At 43.1% G+C, this 14,052-nt stretch overlaps 2 protein-coding genes across 2 annotated transcripts; both read left to right on the top strand.

Moving 5' to 3' along the window:
• Nucleotides 1-267: 267 nt before the first annotated feature.
• LOC142597052 (E3 ubiquitin-protein ligase RBBP6-like) lies at nucleotides 268-5,206 on the top strand. Its single transcript, XM_075727487.1, has 3 exons — nucleotides 268-433; nucleotides 3,336-3,435; nucleotides 5,137-5,206. The coding sequence occupies exons 1-3, from the start codon at nucleotides 268-270 to the stop codon at nucleotides 5,204-5,206; spliced, it is 336 nt and encodes a 111-aa protein (XP_075583602.1).
• A 1,129-nt stretch (nucleotides 5,207-6,335) lies between these two features.
• LOC142597051 (E3 ubiquitin-protein ligase RBBP6-like) lies at nucleotides 6,336-13,235 on the top strand. The gene is made up of 8 exons (XM_075727486.1): nucleotides 6,336-6,404; nucleotides 8,782-8,870; nucleotides 8,991-9,087; nucleotides 9,932-10,071; nucleotides 10,983-11,152; nucleotides 11,913-12,016; nucleotides 12,451-12,642; nucleotides 13,167-13,235. The coding sequence occupies exons 1-8, from the start codon at nucleotides 6,336-6,338 to the stop codon at nucleotides 13,233-13,235; spliced, it is 930 nt and encodes a 309-aa protein (XP_075583601.1).
• The last annotated feature ends 817 nt before the right edge of the window (nucleotides 13,236-14,052 follow it).

The raw sequence follows: 14,052 nt of genomic DNA, 5'->3' as shown, positions 1-14,052 counted from the left end.
GGTTAGGAGGAAGAGGGTGGGGCTGCCGTGCCCCCATGACGCGGGCCTTTTGTCATAATGCGCTGGGTGAGGTGAGGCACTGGCGGCAGCCTATGCACTTGTCGTCCAGGAAAGCCCTGGGCGGAATGCTGAGGCCGGGCGCCCGAGTAGCCGTAGCGAGCGGTTGGGCCTGGGAGCGCTGCGTGCGAGAGAGGGAGCGGAGGAGGAGCCGGGGCCGTGGGGGCCTCTCCCCATCGTGTGGCCGCCTGCTGGGCTGTGAGGAGGAGCATGCCGTGCGTCCACTACAAGTTCTCCTCCCAGCTGAGCTATGATGCGGTCACCTTCAGTGGCCTCCACATCCCCCTGTGTGACCTCAAGCGCCAGATCATGGGCCGTGAGAAGCTGAAGGCGACCAACTGCGACCTGCAGATCAGCAACGCCCAGACCAACAAAGGTGCATGGGGGTGGCGGGCGCGGGGCCTTGGGCACCTAAAGCTCCCTGTTTATCTGCAGATGTGTCCTGGTTTTGTCTGGGACAGAGTTGGTTTTCTCCCTAGTAGCTGGTGTGGTGCTGTGGTTTGGATTGAGAATGAGAGCATGAGAATAATGTTGATAGCACACTGATGTTGTAGTTGTTGCTCAGGAGTGTTTGTGGCAGTCAAGGACTTTTCCGCTTCCCATGCTCTGCCAGGTGCAGAAGAAGCTGTGAGGGGGCAGAGCCAGGAGAGCTGACCCAAACTGGCCAGAGGGCTGTTCCATACCATAGGGCGTCATGCTCAGTATAGAAAGTGGGGGGAGTTGGCTGGGGCTCAGCGATTGCTGCTCGGGGACAGGCTGGGCATTGGTCGTTGGGTGGTGAGCAGCTGCATTGTGCATCACTTTGTGCTTTGTATGTTCTTTTATCATTAGTAGAAGCAGTATTACTATTTCTGTTCCTCTGCTGTCCTATTAAACTGCCGTTATCTCAACCCATGGGTTTTAACTTTTTCCCCCCCAATTCTCTCCCCCATCCCTCTGGGGTGTGGGGGGAGGGTGAGCAAGCGGCTGTGTGGTGCTTAGTTGCCGACTGGGGTTAAACCACGACAAGATATTTAAACTATGTTCAGGAGAATGTCTGTGAAGAGACTTAAGAGCACAATGTTAGGGGTCCTAGGGATGCCATTGGATTGCATGACACGCGTAGGTAGAGATACATTTCAGAAGTCTTGTATTTTTCTACTACTGTTGAATGAAATTGTCAAGAGCTTTTGAAAAATGGTTAATTTGCCTGAAGGGCTTTTCTGCAGAAGGGTCTCTGAATTTTGTCTTCAATTGCTAAGGTACTGTCAGCTTCACACATGCCAGCAGGCTGAGTGGCCAACTGGCTGGCGTCACTACTGGAATGGTTGGGTCTGTGTCAAACAGAGCCTTAAAACCAGACTGATGGATGGTACTAAATGTGATGGAGCCCAATTCTTATCCCCAGGAGAAAAAATGTTTTGAGATAGGGCAAACATGTATTCTATTATAGCAGGTGAGGAACAGAAAGCAAAGTTTTAGAAGAGAAAATGATGCTCATAAAGATTTTACCCCATAAAGTGTTACTGCAATATACATCATACCAGTTTTACAAAGTGTGTTGCTTTGTTTTCATCCGTACTCAGAATGCGGTGAAGAAAAAGTGTCTGCTTCCCTAGGTTCTGTTAAGCATGGTGTTCCCTAAAGGTGAGGCTAAAGAAGGAGTATCTGTCATGCTTTAAAGAGCATCCCTCTTGTTCACCAGTGACCAGATCCTCCTCTAGGTCGGTTGTGTTGCCCTTTGACCTTTGTAAAAGGAGTCTAAAATTTTAAACTTGGTCTATTAGTGACACAGGTGCTTCCTGAAGCTTTCTTAAGGGTGTTTTCCATGTGAAAATGCAAAAATCCCCCCATGGTTTTCAGAGCAAAGCTAGAGAATACATTTCAGTGTAATGTATACGTATACCAAATTTTTGCTTGAAATGCATAACCATGAATTTCAGTTTTTATTCATCAGATGTAGATGCGTAAACTCACTAGTAGTAAACAGGGTTTTAAATATGACTGTGTCCTGGTTTCGGCTGGGATAGAGTTAATTTTCTTCCTAGTAGCAGGCACAGTGCTGTGTTTTGGATTTAGTAGGAGAAGAATGTTGATAACACGCTGATGTTTTTAGTTGTTGCTGAGTACTGCTTATGCTAGTCAAGGACTTTTCAGCTTCCCATGCTCTGCCAGGTGAACAAGAAACTGGGAGGGGGCACAGCCAGAATAGTTGATCCAAACTGACCAAAGAGCTATTCCATACCATAGCACATGACGTCATGCTCAGTATAGAAACTGGGGGGGGTTGGCTGGGGAGCAGCGATCGCTGCTTGGGAACTGTCTGGGTATCGGTCGGCGGGTGGTGAGCAATTGCATTGTGCATCACTTGCTTTGTATATTATTATTACTATTATTATTATATTGCTATTATTATTATTTTACTTTATTTTATTTCAATTATTAAACTGTTCTTATCTCAACCCAGGAGTGTTTCTCACTCTTACTCCTCCGATTCTCTCCCCCATCCCATCGGGGTAGGGGGAGTGAGCGAGCGGCTGCGTGGTGCTTAGTTGCTGGCTGGGGCTAAACCACGACAGACTGGAATAAAATGATATGATGGACTCTTTTAAGATGCTGGGAAGGCAGACTGGATGGTTGGGAGCTATTTTAAATGTCAGGGGGGCAGGGGTGTCCGCTTCCATGCTTACTCTAGAGGCGTGTTCTATAAAGGCAGAATTCCCTTCAAAAAGCCTGCACTCAGGAATGATGCATTTCAACTTGCCGCCTCCTCTTAATTTGATCTGAACTTCTTGACCTGTCTTTTAGAATAGATGTTCTCACAATGTTGTGGAAGAACTGTGAACTCCAGAGCTCAGGATTCCTGAGTGCTCTTTCCTGCCCTGTAACATTCTGACTCAAACCCCTTGGAGCATGTGCTATTCTGCTTCTCAGGCAAGAGACAACAAACCAACAACCAAACAACAAACCCCAGCTGGGACCTGACCTGGTCTTAATGCAGATGGCAGGCTGTCTTCTGTGTTCTGTCAGTCCTGAGTGACCTTGGAGACCAGTGTGCTGTTGGCATTCAAACTGTTTTAAATGAGTGGAAAAGATTTTGCTGCTTGTGTGTGATTACCAAACCTGAAGACTTCTAGGAATGTCCCGTTAGTGTGTTGAAACGATAAAAGCGCAGTGTTACATAGAAAGCTTTGCTTTCATACCTGTGAAGGGATTGCCTGAAGTGCTATGTAATGACATCTTAATAGACATTCTTACAAACTGAATACTGTTTTGTTCTATATTTGTGTTGTTTTCAGAATACACAGATGATAATGCCCTGATTCCAAAGAACTCATCAGTGATTGTTCGAAGAATCCCTGCTGGAGGAGTAGAAGGTACCAGCAAAACCTATGTTGTGTAAGTATCCATACAGCATTGTACCCTTTGTTAGGGCTTTCAGTGTGTTAGCTGGTTTTGTGGATATTAGTTTACAGAGGCATTCCGATTGCATCTTTGTTGTTAAAGCTGCTGTTAATTTTGGTTGTCATGGGGTAGATTGTAATGTACCTGTCCCAAAGTCAACTGGGACATGGGGTTCAAACTCCAACAGTGGTAACTTTTAAGATGATTCTCTTGGGCTTGTTCTTGGGCTTGATTTTTCTGAGACCCAAGTTGTAGATGCTGTTTCCTCTACGTGGACTGGTCTTTATCATATCTTCTTGCTTCTATTGCTTTTATAGTGAAGAGAGATAGGCATTGTAGTGTGAACTCAGAACTTGTTCCCATCTCAGAAGTGTCTGATTGTTGGGGTTTGACTCTTTCTTGCCTTTGGGGGAGAGAGGGTGGGATATGGCAGGTATTCTTATGCCCCAAGGCTGGGGGTTTTGCATCCTAGCTGTAGAGGAAAGACCAAGGGTTGCCAGCTGGCGAACCGTGCAAACAAGAAGTTCCATTCATAAGGGATTCATATCAGTTTCCTAAAGACAACATCCATTTCAGGCAAGAGAAAAAGAACAATATCCCAAAGTGTATTGCCTTTTGTGCGAGTACGATGAAGGAATAGTTAATCCTTTCCAAACCTGAAATGCAGGAAGCAGTTTAGCACATTGCCAACTGTTGCTAGTTCTCTTTCTAAGTCTGTTTTTACCCTAAGCTGATATCTGTGCTCCAGGTTTTAGTTCTGTATTCCTAAGATTTACGGAGGACAGAGAATCGGGTATATTGATTAAAATGACAGATACTCAAATGCAATCCTGCCTACAGCATCACTGCTATCATTTCTGTATTCACAGAGTCCAGTTGTGTATCAGCTGCATTAGCACTGTTTGAATGGTCACGTTTTCCAGCCTTCTTAAAGACAGGCCTCTCCACCACAGTTAGTATTGTTATTAGGTGTTATTAGCTTGTGGTTTTGCCATGTCCTTCTGATGTGGGTTCCCCATAAATAAAGTATACTGATGAGTTACAGTGTGTCTTGAACAAACAGTACAGCAGCATCCTGGCACCCGTGAAGCACTTGCCAGCCAAAAACCCTGAATTTGTGTGACTCTGCATGTAAACTTTGGTCATATTACTGCAGCAGTTGTTGCAGTGCTTTCAGGCACTACCGCGTAATTCTGGACACCACAGCGCTGTGCTTATAAACGTGGCCTTGTTTTGGGGGTTAATTTAAGGATGTATGCTCAGTGCTGCCTTGTGAATGCATCCTCCGTTTCTGGTTGGGTGGCACCCTCTCCTGGTATTGTAATGCTGCCCTAAAGTGAGAGGACAGATGCTGCTGGCATCAAAGCTCAACTAAATCCCTGTGTGTGGGGACAAGGAAAGAATGGCACTGCTGTTGTAACGTTGAAAACTAGCCGTGCAGATTAGCTTTTGATTCCTCTGTCTGGAAACATTGCAGAAACTGCTGGTAGAGTGGTTAATGTTTGGGAATGCTGACCGTATGCTGTAATGGTGGAGAGGCCTTCAAAAATGCATTACTTACCTTGCAGTTTGTTCTTGAAGGAGAATGTACGAAGAAGCCCCTGTGTGGTGGTCTCAAGCATTTCCTTGTACTTCCTCATCTTCAGGAGGTACGGGCTCTATTTTAAGTTCTGATCACCTCCATTTCTCTTCCAGAAGTCGAATGGAGCCAGTGAGTGGACCATCAAAACCAGTACGTAAAAACACATCTCACACTTTATTCTAAACACTGCACTTAATTCTAAACAATGTAGCTTTGTATTAATTTTCCAAACAGTAAGTCACTGAATACTTTACAAAGTACACTGAAAATAATTTTCCTGTAGTGATGGTTACTTCTCAAACAAAATTAAGTATTTTTTTAAATTTTGGCACAAGGCTAGAGCCTGGTGCATTTGTCGGTGAAATCCCTGTCTTTTGTCCTAACCTCTGCCTGCAGTATGCTTTTGGAGCTCAGTGACTTCAGGGTTGGATGCTGCTTTAATTTCCCAAGAGGTTAAGCCTTTTTTTAGTGTACCACCATATGATTCTAAACATATAGAGAAGGAATGATGAACTGAAGTGAGGAATCATTTTCTGCATGCAGAGATTTTTTTCCCTAGAGTCGGCTAAAACTGCTCCCTTGAATTCTTCCACTGCGTTAGGCACTAAAGGACAAGAGCGTTTTCCACGGAAGGCTTTTAATCTCTCTTCTGATCCAGTTAGTGACCCCTTGAGGAGAGCTGTTCAGTTTACATTGTGAAATGTTATTCTACGCTTTTGAACAACTTCAGGCATAATAAGCAGTGATTCGAGTGTCTTTCTGCTAAGGTTTTACTGGGGTGAGCTTCACTGCTGCTTGTGGCGTAATAGAATTGAGTATACTGGAAAAGGAGCAAGCGAAGAGTTCCCCTTTTTCCTTGTGGAAAAATTGCCCTCCAGTCATTAGTTCTCAACAAACACAGCAGTCCATTACGAACCAGTGGCCTGAGGACTTCATTCCTGCAAGCTGTTCCGTAGGTAGCTGGGAGGGAGGAGTGTGGCTGCAATTTATTCTCATAAATTCCTTTTTAGCTGAAAATTGGCAGCTTCCTTACCCCTTTGACTCTTAAGCAGTTGTGAGCATTTGACAAGGGTCCCTCTCTGAGATAGTCTGGAGCAGTAAGTTGATCTCAGGCGGGTTTGGTGAGTTTGGTTTCTTCTCATTAACCACAGAGGCACTCTGGAGCTGTCACAGGTTTGGACACTTTTTTGAACAAATACAGATTACACTGGGTTGGAAATGCCTCTTTCAGTGACACTCAGAGGATACAATGCAGCCTTTCAGGCTACAGTAGAGGTGAACTATTGCTGTGTTTTGATTGTAGAACTTGAATATGTATTTAATGTTTTGTGCACAGATCAATGACTCTTCTGGATCTATTTCTCTGGCCCAGCTTATTAAGGTATATCTAGATATATTCTTGTCAAATGCTTAAAACCAAAAGTGTTTGCTTTGTATTTTTAAATCTTATACTGTGATCTATAGCTGGATAACTCTTGTAATGTGAACAGAACTTTAATTTAGATTTTACTAATTTAAAAGTATTTATTTTAACTGTAAAATATGTGTGTATTTTGATACTGTCCTGTAAAGAGTAGTTGCCAGTCTGGGAAGATAGAAGGGGAGTACCTTATCAGCCTCAACGTAATGTTGCCGTATTACTCACCTTCAAGACGCAAAGAAGCAGCACTGCAGAAGCTGTTTACCGTTTTTCATACGTTTCATTCATTTTGTGTTGGAAACTAACACAACTTTCAGAGAAGAATTATATGGTCTGTAAGTTATGGACATTTCAGGGCGGGTTGCAGCAGCCAAACGAGAAGCGTTTCTGGAACATGGACGATTGCATGGCTATTTTTGAATTTCTAGTCACGATAGTTACAATTCTGTTCTGTGAATGCTGCAGAGTTTCATACATCATAGTACATCTACAGTGGACAGCACAATCTAATTTGTTTGAGCGCAGGCTGTGTCAATTGTGTAAATGTACCTGACCGTTTATAGGAATATGCCAATGTGTATGTGTGGCATATTAGCAGATGGGACCTTCTGAAACTGTTGCAATGCCGTGTTTTGCTGTGGAACTGCTTGTGTTCTGTGCTCAACAATGTGTAGCTTTGCCTGGTGATTGCACTAGTGATTGCACGTTGTGCAAAGGCGTAGTGCTAGCCAATGGAATGAGTGGTCTTTCGAGTGACAAAGATTAGAGAAGGCCGGGCCTAGTGCAGAGGAGCTGCTTCTTTCTTCTGAAAATAAAGGCTGGAGTTCATTTCCAAGAAAGAGAAATCTCTTCCCACTCGTAACTTCTTCCCTCACTCACTGCAGAAATTACACTGTGTACATTTGGCCAAAAAAAAAAAAAAAAAATTAGTTTGGAAGGTATCCACCAGAAGAAATTGGACTCCATTAGTGCTGTGCCTAAATGTGTCCTTGGTTCTGTAAACTCATGTGAAGTTTTCCTCTGCAATGTGAAAAACTGTCCAAGTGGTGTAGACATTTCAGCTTTTGAGAACGTTTAAAGAAAAATACAGGAAAATAACATAAAGCAGCTCAGAACTGTTACTTGCTCTGACCTCCTGAGTGCAGACTGGCTTAGCATGGAGGCAATGTGTTGTAAAAAGTTTTCCAGTTTGTTATTCCTATGTATTAAATGCCATATTTGAGTTTTGGTCTATTCCTAGAATGTGTTTTTTGTGTTTTGGAAGTGTTCTGTAAACCGTTTGGATTCAAACAAACTAGTCAAGTATCTGTAAAGTTGTCTATAAATGTTAATGGCAGTGACTTCATAGATGTTGATCTGGATGATGTTACAGTTGAGAAAAAAACTGTCTATATGAATGACTTGACAGATGTTGATGTGAATGATGTTACAGTTGAGAAAAACTGTCTATATGAAACAACCATTTAATAAAATACTGAAACTAGATGGTTGCTTTTGTGAATGAATGCATCTAAAAGCAAAAATATGCGCTGTTGATCTGAAAGATAGGTGCTTGAAGGTCCAAGTCATTTACAGTCCCTCCCTTCGTCCCTGCTTATGTCTGGACTAGTGTGCAATAAAAAAATCTGACCAAATACTGGTTAAACAAAAGCAGCTGGCTTCAAGAATTTGAAGATCTCGTTGTGCGTAAGGTTTATGAAGAAGTTAGTAGGGGGGAACGTGCAGTTTGGACTGCCTACAGCACATGATGGTGACATTTCTACTGAAAAGAATCCTTTGTCTTGCTGAGGGATTCTAAAAAGCTTGATTCCTTTCATGCTTCTGTGTCCGAAACTCAGTTTCAGCAAGCAGAAACAACTTCCCTTACTGCTAAGTTGAGTGTCCTTTTAATGCTGCAAAACGTAAATCATGATAGTGGCATACATCTTTCTCAGTTAAATGTACAGCGGAGATCTTCTCCTTCACATAGTCTGGAGCTTACTATCAGTTCAAAAATACTGGACAGTGTAATTGTTTCTACGCAGAGCTTGAGTCCACGTGGAAGAAAATGGGACTGGTTCCACAAGCCTTTATGTAAGGTGCAGACAGAGCCCAAGGTTTTGGGTGCCCAGGAATGCTCTTGTCAAGCAGGTTACCGGGCACCCAACCCCCACGTAAGGGCGTAAGGACTCCCCAGAACATCTTCAGCACAACTCTGTTTTATATGAGTAGCTGTTTTGGTGGAGCCTCAGCTGGCGTTGTGCTGCTCTTGACAGGACTGGGTGAGTGCTGTGGTGTTTGGCCATGTGGGCTGCATTGTGTTTCTCATGCATGTGTCAAATCCTGACCTGTTAAACAGACTGCCAATCTGGCTGAAGCCGATGCTTCCGAGGAAGATAAAATAACAGCGATGATGATACAGTCTTGCCAGGAATATGATCCATCCAAGTAAGTGTTGCTGATGTCAGATCTGTTCTTTGAAGATGATGGAAAAGCTGCAGAGATGCTTGTTGGAACAAGAGAGACACCTTTGCATACCTTTTTCTTTCTTTCCCCAAAATCTTTCAGTTACCTGAAGAAAGCCTTGGGTCCACCTCCACCATCTTACACTTGCTTCCGTTGTGGAAAACATGGCCACTATAGGAAGAACTGCCCAACACATGGGGTAAGATTGTGGGGGACTGCTGGTGTTCGGTAGTTTGTCATTGTTTTTACCTTGGCAGTCATGTAACAATACAGAAACACTCCTATTAAGAGTTGTTTCTCTTGGGGTGAAACACAGAGGTTACCTGGCAATGTTGCAAAGCCCTTCAAGCTTCCAGGGAAACCTGCAATTACAAATGCAAAAATGTCTTTTTTCCAGGTCATAGACATTGAATATGTCCATAGACCTTTCTCTGTGGACTTTCACGCACATTTTTGTATATTTCAATATCACTGGAAATGTTTCTGGTTTTAACTCTTTTTAATGACTGGTTGTAGACAGGTTTCAGGATTCGGTCTAAACCCAAGATGTTTCTGTTGACCCCATCTTGTGACTATGTGCGTGTTTTAGGTACACAAGCCTCTGGTTGAGTATTCATGCTATTGAACGTTCGTCACTGAATGTATCTGCATGAGGTCTGAATTCAGCCTTCATCTAGAGATGGTGAACACAAGTTTCCCCAGCGAGTGATTCAGAGCAGCGAACTGAGCTCTCGCGCTGAATTGCGCTGGGGAGGAGGAGCGGGTTTGTGTCTCTTCTCTGAGTGGATGGCGAGCGCAGGGGTATTTCCCCCTTCAGGAACCTGAAGTTAAGCCAAAGAATGTCAAATGAGTTCAAAACACTGCTCAAGCCTTTTGAACGTCCTGGCTCTGTTCTTTTAGGAAAAGAAGTATTTTAGTTGAGCAACCCTTACGCTAGGTACAAGGAGAGCACTAAAGGCTTTTGCTGCTTCAAATAGTCCTTGAAATGTCATTTTAATTGTGGGTCCTGACATGAGATATGTCTGCATTTCTTTCCTTAACAGGACAAACAATTTGAGTCTGTTCCCAGAATTAAAAAGAGCACAGGAATTCCCAGGAGTTTCATGGTGGAGGTGAAAGATCCCAACACCAAGGGTGCTATGCTGACGAAAAGTGGAAAATATGCAATACCAGCTATTAATGCGTAAGTAGGGAATTAATTGGACTGACCACAAAGGGAACGAGAGAAACCATGTGTAAACATCTGAGTGGCAATGCAACCAAGTTGGCTGGCATCTGGAATTACGAGGGAGGAAGCATTGTCATTGTAGCTTACCCTTAAAATCTGTGATACTTTCTACCATTAAAATAGGGCAGTCCTTCTGTTCCTGCCCCTGCAAGTTGGTGAAACTTGTGGTATGCTAAGAATCTGTATTTCTGCAAAACGTTTCAGTAGTGTTTACAGCGGAGTCGGTCTCTGTGAACGCTCATTTTGCTTCTGGGTTATGCTTCAAAGACTTCCTGCAAAATGTAACAAAGAGCTGTTGGACTGAGCTTTCCTGCCCCCCTGACTTTTATCCAATCCCATGTGTGAAACAGACTGAAGCTTTCCTGTGGCTATAAACTAAGAAAACACTACTGTGTGCTGACAAGAGTGGCTGTTTTCAAATGCACTTGGTAGCACTTGTGTTTTTCTGTCGTGGATCTCCTTTTGTAGAAGCTGTAACACAGACTTCCTCCATTAATCAAACGTAATTACTCAGAGACTAACTTTACCCTGAGCCTGCAATTTACACTTACCCTCTGGCAAAGGAGAGGTGGGATTCATTTCACCTGATTTCTAGGTGTCAAGGAATTATTTTTCCAGTCTGAGCTGGTTTCTGAGTTGATCCAATGAATGGGAGAGTTCTGCAGAAGGAAAATTCTTCCCCCCTCCCTCTTTTAGTGCTGTGGCTACAGGAAAGTAGTTCAAACAAAATGCCTACGTGTTAGAAGGCTAATGGGGTACGAGAAGGATTCCATCTATTCTCTTCCTTTGATAAATTCAAAGTTTGGAAAAGTTTTCCTTTAGTCATCTTTAACTCCTTCCTTTTTCCTTCCCCACCCCGCCTCCAGGGAAGCTTATGCTAGAGGCAAGAAGGAAAAGCCTCCCTTCCTACCAGTGGAGCCATCCTCCTCCTCCTCAGATGATCCTGTTCCAGAGGAGTTGTTGTGTCTCATCTGTAAAGATCTCATGACGGATGCAGCTGTTATTCCCTGCTGTGGGAACAGTTACTGTGACGAATGTAAGTGTTACTGCCCTGTCTGTTCATTCAAAACATCACATCTGATCTTTGGAAAGCAGAAATAGGAGATAACGAAATTGCGTTGTTACCACTTCTACTTAATACTTCAGTATACCCTGAACAGGAAAGGACTCTTCTTGTATAAAGAAAAAAAAAAAAAGAAAAAGGAAGAAAGCTTTTGTCCCCTTTTATGTATCTAGTTAAGTCCGCTTTACATGGGAAAGGACGAGTAAGAGAAGAGTGCGTAACTCTGCAGGTGATTACAGTATTAGATATGGAATGCATTTAGTTTGTCCACAGCCCTTTCCCTCATGCAAAATTATACAGCCAGCTCTGGTGCCTGACTGTGGTCTGCAACAAAGGGAGAGTTAGGCATTTAATACACATTCTTCTCCAAGGGAGAGCTGGTTAAGGTTAAACCTTCACAACTCAAACGTACTAATGAGTTTTTGAGATGTGTTTTGTTCATTAACTTGAGGTTGGTGACTTCTTGCTGTACTAGACAGTGGAAAAAAGACTAGTGGGGACATCAAGACACAGCCTACTCTACATCTTCAGGTGTGACTAGTGAAATATCAAAACTACGGTTGTGTGCTGCATACGAGACATTTGTGACACTATTGAACTTTTATAGCTTCATGCTCTCAATTCAAGACCACATTCACCCATTAATCATAGATGTATTTTGAGAATTGATTAGAAGCCAACAAATGTCCTCACTTTGGCTAAAACCTGTTTTGATGGTTCTAATTATTCACAGGCATTAGAACAGCGTTGCTGGAATCTGAGGAGCATACCTGCCCAACGTGCCACCAGACAGACGTTTCACCTGATTCTTTAATTGCCAACAAGTTTCTACACCAGGTACCATGATGCCTTTTACGTAAACTGTTTGTAAGAAAAGTCTATTTGTGAAAAGGTGAAAGGGAAGCAAATACTAATTTACATCTCCTTTAAGCAAGGCTAAATTGAACAAGGCCAAATTTACTTTTGAAATACATGATCTGTTGTTACAGAAGCTTACAGCCTGGCACATTCAGGTCACACTTTTGTTTAAGATGATTGCCTCACTTTCTGATTTGGTGTTAACACTGAAGGACTTTAAATACAGATACTCTGAGTCACCAGTCATTAATATCAGTGTCTAATGGGATGTGTTCATATATCTGTATGGTGATTTATTTTACGGTTGATAGCATTTATAAGAACACAAAAGCAATTTTACTCTGTGGAGGCTTTTGTTCGTGTATCTCCTGAAGTTCCATATGACCTTTTTGTAAATGTTTTTCTGCCTCTAGGCTGTGAACAACTTCAAAAATGGAACTGGCTACACAAAAAGGCTCCATACCCAGATTCAGCAACAGCAGCAGCAGCGGCCACCACCACCACCACGACCACTCCTGCCCGTCACACCTCCTGCTGCTCTGGTGAGTGCCACTCAACTGTCTAAACCTTCCCCTCTGTCAATCAGCAGTCTGTTGGAAGAGAAGGTAAGTTTTGTTTCAACATATGTGCTGATTCTTGTATTTTCATAGAGCTTATTTTCCAACTGTTTGCATTTATTCACAAGGGCTACCAGGTTCCTGTACAGAGACAGCCAGCAGTAGCAAGTGTTCTGGGCCCCCAAGGACAACCAATACCCACAGCTGGTAAGTAACTATAACTTCAGGATTTCCTGAAAAGAATGATCTTCAGACCAACTGAATGGATTTTTTTCCTTTTTTGTCTCCCCACTCCACAAGATCTTCCAATGAGAGCCAGAACAATTCGCTCAGCAGGTGGCAGAGCAGGCTGGGAACTATGAGTATTCTACAGAAATTCAGTAGATGACCACTTGTAACCTGTTAAACGAGGCCGTAACACATGACTTGTACAGCAGCTGGTTTATAATGAACTGAGTATGCACAGATCGCTGTTTACACGTGATTTTGCTAAGGAACTGATGAACGATAAGAAGATTCAAGAAGAGCATAGGCATTCGTTTTCCAGATAACTGCTTTCCATGTCCGTAAAGGAGAAGCAGATTGTCTGGAAGAACCAGGAGGAGTTCCACTCCACCTCTCTCGTTAGATGGATTGGGTGACTCAAGGGATCAGCACTGATAGGAGTTGCACATGTAGGTTGCTAGCTCAACTCTGGCAGAGATTCAGGTTGACCGATAGTTGTCCTTTGGCAGCCGTTGTTAAGGAACAGGCGTCTCTTACTAAAGCTTCTCTGCAGTGACATCCTTCACCTCCTGACAGCCGTGAGAGGCTGGAAACTGAGGAGGTGGAGTTGCTGGATTTTCTGTGTCTCCCTATTCTGAGTGTAACCATGACCTCAAGGCACTTTGGAGGAGGTATGTGAGAGAAATTGTCTTCCTTTCCTCTTTTGTTTATTTCTGGAGGATACATGGAGAGATTTTAACCTGGACTGCAAACTGGTGGCTTTCGCTAGTATTCTGTTGACATTGTTGAACTTTTCGTAGGAATTAAAAGATCAGGCTTGTTTAAGGAAATCTTAAATTGGTGAAGGACTTTGAGAGGAGGAATGACGCTAATGGCCATAGGTGGAATAATGTGATGTGGTTCTTTAAAAAACTAATAAAAGAAAAACTTGTGAAGAAAAAACTCAGGGTAGCTGATGTTTTCTATCCCTCAAAATCACTTGGGCAGGAGTCTGAATAACTCTGTTATTCATGCTCTCAGGATCTTTCCTGGAGTAATGGCATTGAGTCACATGAAACCAATCAACAGCTGTGGTAGTTCATGTGATAGAAGTGAGTGGAAATAGCCTTACCCTTCCTGGATGTTTTTACACTAACAAAGCAGCAGCTGTTGTGTCTTGTAAGCAGAAACTCTTACATGTTAGCAAGTTCTTCACTTTGCAGTAGCATCATGTCAGCAGCTGAAAGAAGCTTT

This window comes from Pelecanus crispus, unplaced genomic scaffold (genome assembly GCF_030463565.1).
Source record: "Pelecanus crispus isolate bPelCri1 unplaced genomic scaffold, bPelCri1.pri SCAFFOLD_47, whole genome shotgun sequence".
Classification (NCBI taxonomy): domain Eukaryota; kingdom Metazoa; phylum Chordata; class Aves; order Pelecaniformes; family Pelecanidae; genus Pelecanus; species Pelecanus crispus.
This window is presented reverse-complemented; position numbering and strand designations above follow the sequence as displayed.

Coding starts and splice junctions, on each gene's coding strand:
- LOC142597052 (XM_075727487.1), top strand. CDS start 268: ATGCCGTGCGTCCACTACAAGTTCTCCTCCCAGCTGAGCTATGATGCG. Junction 434..3,335: donor CAACGCCCAGACCAACAAAG/GTGCATGGGGGT, acceptor TGTTGTTTTCAG/AATACACAGATGATAATGCC. Junction 3,436..5,136: donor ACCAGCAAAACCTATGTTGT/GTAAGTATCCAT, acceptor TTTCTCTTCCAG/AAGTCGAATGGAGCCAGTGA.
- LOC142597051 (XM_075727486.1), top strand. CDS start 6,336: ATGTATTTAATGTTTTGTGCACAGATCAATGACTCTTCTGGATCTATT. Junction 6,405..8,781: donor CTCTGGCCCAGCTTATTAAG/GTATATCTAGAT, acceptor CCTGTTAAACAG/ACTGCCAATCTGGCTGAAGC. Junction 12,643..13,166: donor GCAGTCTGTTGGAAGAGAAG/GTAAGTTTTGTT, acceptor ATGTCCGTAAAG/GAGAAGCAGATTGTCTGGAA.